This window comes from Falco naumanni, chromosome 19 (assembly GCF_017639655.2).
Source record: "Falco naumanni isolate bFalNau1 chromosome 19, bFalNau1.pat, whole genome shotgun sequence".
NCBI classification, from domain to species: domain Eukaryota; kingdom Metazoa; phylum Chordata; class Aves; order Falconiformes; family Falconidae; genus Falco; species Falco naumanni.
Genome location: NC_054072.1, coordinates 5,365,247 through 5,370,524, shown reverse-complemented (window position 1 = coordinate 5,370,524; position 5,278 = coordinate 5,365,247). Strand labels below are relative to the sequence as shown.

At 65.7% G+C, this 5,278-nt stretch overlaps 1 protein-coding gene across 1 annotated transcript; it reads right to left on the bottom strand.

The window, feature by feature from the left end:
- On the bottom strand, nt 1–2,628 carry ZNF703 (zinc finger protein 703). Its single transcript, XM_040618297.1, has 2 exons — nt 2,416–2,628; nt 1–2,066 (listed from the first exon to the last, which is right to left on the bottom strand). Exons 1-2 carry the CDS (start codon nt 2,626–2,628, stop codon nt 687–689), a joined length of 1,593 nt encoding a protein of 530 aa, XP_040474231.1. The 3' UTR covers nt 1–686.
- Between the last annotated feature and the right edge of the window lie 2,650 nt (nt 2,629–5,278).

Genomic DNA, 5,278 nt, shown 5'->3' with positions numbered 1-5,278 from the left:
CAGAGGGTGGATATAACCAAGAGTCATTTATTAACAAAACGAGACTTACCCGGCCGGGGTCCGCCGCCCGCCCGCTGCTCCGGCCCTCGGGGCGCCGCTCCTGCCCGGGGGCGCCGCTCCTCCCGCCGCCGGCCGCGCTCCGGCCCGCTGCCCCGCCGCGGGGGAGGGGGGGGGCGCGCAGGGGGGAGCCGCGCCGCGGGCCGGGGGGCGGTGCGGCCAAGGCTGGGCCCCTCCGCCCCCGCGGGCACCGAAAAAAAAAAAAAAAAAATTAAAAAATATTACATCTGTTAACTTTACAAATGAAGAGGAACAGAATCCCAGAATGATAAACGCGGAGAGGGAGGAGGAAAATGCTTTTTTTTTTTTCCTTGTGTGTCAGGAGTCATGCAAGAATTTCTCAAGGGGGAAATTAAGAAGGGGGGAGGGAAAAAAAAAATTCAAAAGAAACAGAAAGAAAAAAGAAAAGCCCCACACCTGCAAAGTAAAGAATTTTTTTTCTTTTTTTTTCTTTTTTTTTTTTTTTTTTTTTGGACACAGACTTTTTGCATACCATTGATTCATTGGTGTATTAATGCACTTATATTCCCAGCTTTAAGCTAACATACAGTAAATAAATACACAGTCCAAGGAGGGAGCAGGGGGCTGGGGCGAGGAGGGGGCTGGAGCAGGGGAAGGGGCCGCCGTAGTTACTGATATCCCAGTGCAGAAGCTGAAGTTAGTCTTTGGCCGTAGAGCGCGTATGGAGAGTAGTAAGGTCCGGCGGCCGGCAAGGAGGGCACCGGCAGGGCACCGGCTGTGGGCAAATGGCTCTTGCCGTAGGGGTGGTACCTGTTTAGTCCCAAAGTGTGTGGGCTCCGCAAGGAGAGGGAGGCGGGTAACGTGTTGGGGCTCCCAGGGGCGGCAGGCGGGAGGTGGAGGTGGCAGGAGGCTGCGGAGCCCAGCCCGGAGGTAGGGTAACCCGCCAAGAGTTTTTCCGCCCCCGGCAGGGCCGTGTGGGTCCGTAGGTGGGTGAGCAGCTCCTCCGAGGTGGCAAACCTCTTGTCGCAGGGTCCGCTAGCAGACACCCAGTTGCATATGTGGGGAAGGGGGTCGTTCTGCAGCATGAAGCCGTAGGTGTAGAGAGGATGGCCGGGCAGGCTGGGGGTGCCGCTGGAGGAGAGCGTGGTGTGCACTGAGTGCAGGGGGTGCGTGGGGTACACCAAGGGGTATCCGCTCTTCAGGCTGCCGGGGTCGTGCACGCAGCTGGAGCAGTTGCTGGAGCCCAGGTGCGAGGCGCTGTGGTAGCTCAGGCAATAGGGGTCCCGGCATAATCCCTGCATGAAGGAGGGCGGCGAGGCCCCGGTGAGCGGGCTGGAGCTGGGCGGCTTGCCCGGCAGCCCCAGCGCCCCCGGCAGCTGGCTGCCCACCAGGCCCGGCTTGGTGGGGTCCAGCCCGGGCACGAACTGGGACGGGTAGCCGGCGTAGGCGCCGACGATGGAGCCGTGGTAGCCGATGCTGGAGGGCGGCAGGGGGAAGACGGAGTGACCCGGCTTGTAGGGCGAGACGGGGGCCACATGGCCGGCCGGCGGCAGTGCTGGGGGCTCCGACTTGCGGCCCGACGGGGGCTCGCCGTGCGCCCCGGGCTCCGCTGCCCCGCGCCCGAGCCCCCCACCCGTCCCCTCGGGGCTGGGCTTGCCCGCCTCGGGCTCCTTCTTCTCCTCGGCGCCCTTGGGCTCGGAGTGCTGCGGCGAGGCGCCGCGGGAGCTGCCGGGCGAGGCGGCGGCGTGCGGGGGGAACGGCGGGCAAGCGGCGCTGGGCACCCGAAAGCCGGCCTTGTCCGTGCCCCCCTCCTTGCGCGGCTCCCCGCCGCCCTTCGAGTAGGGCTTGAAGCTGGACTTGTCCTCGGGCGGCGCGTCCCCGCTGCCCGGCGGCTTCAGGGCGGTGGGGCGGGCGGTGGGCTCCTTCTCGGGGGCGGGCTGCCCGGCCGAGGCCACGGCGTTCAGCTTGGAGGAGGGCGGCGGGTCGGGCTTGCCGATCTGCGAGCAGGTCTGGGCCAGCAGCGCCAGCGGGCTCTTCTTGGCGTCCAGCTGCGGGCGGAGCGGAGCCGGTCAGGGGGAGACCCCGACGGCGCCCCCGGCCCGGCCTCCCCCCACCCACCCCATCCCATCCCCAAAATCCCGGGGGCAGCGGGGCCGGGCCCGGCGCCGAGCCAGGGCGCGGGGGACGGAGGGGGACGAGGCGGAGGCTGGGGGGGGGGGGGGCGGGATGCGCCCGGCCGGGGAGAAGGACGGGGCTGGGAGGGGGGGGCAGCCGGGCTGCAGCGGCGCGGGGGAAGGGAAGGGAAAAGGGAAGGGAAAAGGGAAGGCGCCGGGAGCGCCGGGCAGGGACGAACCCCGGGCGGCCCCGGAGAAGCGGGCGGGGGCGGCGGGCACTGACCTCGATGGGGCTGACGGGCGTGGAGGAGAGCGGCTGGAGGTACTCGGGGTGCAGGAGGTGGCCGCCGTGGGCGCTGAGCATCTTCAGGACGCGGATGGGCAGCCGGCTGGCCTGGCGCAGCGGGTCGGCGGGGGGCGGCCGGGGCGACGGGGCGCCCGCGGCTCCGCGGCTCGGCGGGGTCCTCGGCCGGGGCCCGCCGGGGGCACCGCTCATTTGGGGCGGGCGGCGGCCGGGGGGGGGGGGGGGGGGGGGGGGGGGGGGGGGCGCCGGGCTCCGCGGGGCCGGGCCGGGCCGGGCGGGCGGCGGAGCGGCGGCGGCGGCGGCCCCGGCGAGACGAAACCCTTCCCCGGCCCCACCGACACGTCAAATAGCCCCGATGGCGGCCGCGCTCCGAGGGGGCCGGCGCCGCGCACCAATCCGCGCCCGGCCGGGCCCCCGGGGCGGGGAGAGCCGCCGGTGGGGGGGGGCGAGCCGCCGCCACCGCCCCGCGCCGCCGCCGCGTGGGGGAGAGCCGCCCACGGCACGGCACGGCAGGGCACGGCGCGGCAGGACACGGCGCGGCACGGCACGGCACGGCACGGCACGGCACCGGTGACAGAGCGTGGCACAGCTGGCATGGCACAGTGCTGCTAGCACACCTTGGCGTGGCATGGCTGGCATGACTTGGCACGGCATGGCACAGCTCGGATGGCATGGCACAGTGCTGCTAGCACACCTTGGCATGGCACTGCTGGCACACCTTGGCATAGCAGGAGTGGCTGGCTTGACTTGGCACAGTGTGGCACAGCTGGCATGGCATGGCACTGCTAGCACACCTTGGCGTGGCATGGCTGGCATGACTTGGCACGGCATGGCACAGCTCGGATGGCATGGCACAGTGCTGCTAGCACACCTTGGCATGGCACTGCTGGCACACCTTGGCATAGCGTGGAGTGGCTGGCTTGACTTGGCACAGTGTGGCACAGCTGGCATGGCATGGCACTGCTAGCACACCTTGGCATGGCACAGCATGGCTGGTATGACTTGGCACGGCATGGCATGGTGTGGCACAGCTTAGAATGGCACAGCACGGCTCAGCTAGCATGGCATGCCCAGCATGGCTTAGCATGGCATGGCTCAGCTCAGCTGGCGCGCTATGGCATGGCGCGGCTGGCATGGCATGGCTTGGCTGCTGTGGCACGGCTTCGAGAAATCAGCCTGGCGCAGCACAGCTCAGCACCCCTGCTGCCATGGCTCCTGCACCCTGTCTGCATGCCCTGTGCCCAAACCTGCACCCAGCCTGCTGCCTGCACCCAGTCCAGCCCCTGCACGCCGTGCCCAGCGCCCCATCCCGCCCCAGTGCCACACGGGGTGAGGGCTGACGGCGTCCTGTGCTCCCCCCGGGGCAGAGGTGTCCCTCGGTGGCATCTCTGTGTCCCTGCTGTCCCAAGGCAATGCATGTGCAAACTGGGGCAGTGCTGGGGTTGCTGGGGACCGTGGTGCCGCCCCAGCCTGAGGGGCTGATGCAGGCTGCGCACATACTTTTTGATTTTGCATGGATGGCAGCCACCAGCATTTAAATTATTTTTCCCAGCAGCAGCGCTAGGCTGTCACAGAGCATGTTCAGCTCTTGGGGTAATGACCAGACAGTCACCGAGCATTTCGCACCATCAATAGAAACGTGGCCGGGGGTGTGAGCTGCACCTGCGATGCTACGGAAGGGGCCCGTCTTAACCTGGGTCCCACAGAAGGTGGCAATTCCCACACGTTCCTACAACCCGCCCCTCTTTCAGGCCTTTCCTACTTCCTTTGGTTTGCAGAGTCTTAAAAATTTGCCACTGACAATGCAGACCGCTGTATGACTAATTAAGCCTCCCAACAATTAACTTCCTATTTCTAGTTACCTTTTCCAGACATCTCTGAATTAAATTCACACACCCCTGGGGCTCCGCAGTCAGGTGGAGGGGCTGGAAAAGCACCACCCCGACGGGATCGCCCATGAAGAGCCACAGGGATAAATCCTGGAGCTTTACCCCAGCCTGGCACAACGGCCAGCATGCAGGGGCACGTCAGGGTGGCTCCCCCGGCCCTGCTGGGCATCAGCTGGGAGCTGCTGGGAGAGCAGGGGCTGGCAGAGAGGTGGGCGAAGGGGTGCGGGGTGATGGGGGAAGGTCACGGGGCGAGCACAAAACCTTTGGCCCGGCGAAAAGCCATGTGGTGTCGTTGGGAAAGTGGGGAGCTGGGTGCTTGACATTTTCATGTTTTCCATCGTGTACCCCGGCTGAGTGTGTACCCTTTGCCAACGGCAGGCTCGTGGCGACTGCGTGCGGCGGAGCCAGGCTGGCGGGGAGCAACCAGCCTTCCCAGGGCTGGGGCTGGGTGCCCACCCTGGCCGGCGCTGCAGCACCGACCCACCTCTGCCCTCCCCGGGGCCGGGTTTCGTGTCCCTCCTGCCTACCCGGAGAGGGAGCGGGGAAAGAGGGAGAGAGACAGACACCTCTAATTAATCATATTAACTCCTGACAGATGCTTTATGTTCCAACAATGATGCTATTATTAAGTTCATGTGACCAGCCCTCGCCAAGCCCGTCTGCTCTGGGTTCTGGGAAAAAAGGCTTTGCTGGATTTCCCCAGCGAGCGCTGGCATCGCCCTGGCGCAGCCCGACGTCAAGTCCCGCTTCTCCAACCGCTATCAATCATGCTGATGGTCAGACCTGTCGATTTTCCCTCTTTGTGAGGCTTTTTTCTTCTTTTCCCCCCCTCCTCCTGAAGCTGACCACAAGATTGATTCAATCCGGACAGCGGGGATGTAAACGGAGAGGCGCTGCCTTTCAAAGGAGCCATTCAAGTAAGGAGGAAACAGAAAAAAATCTTTCCTCAAAGT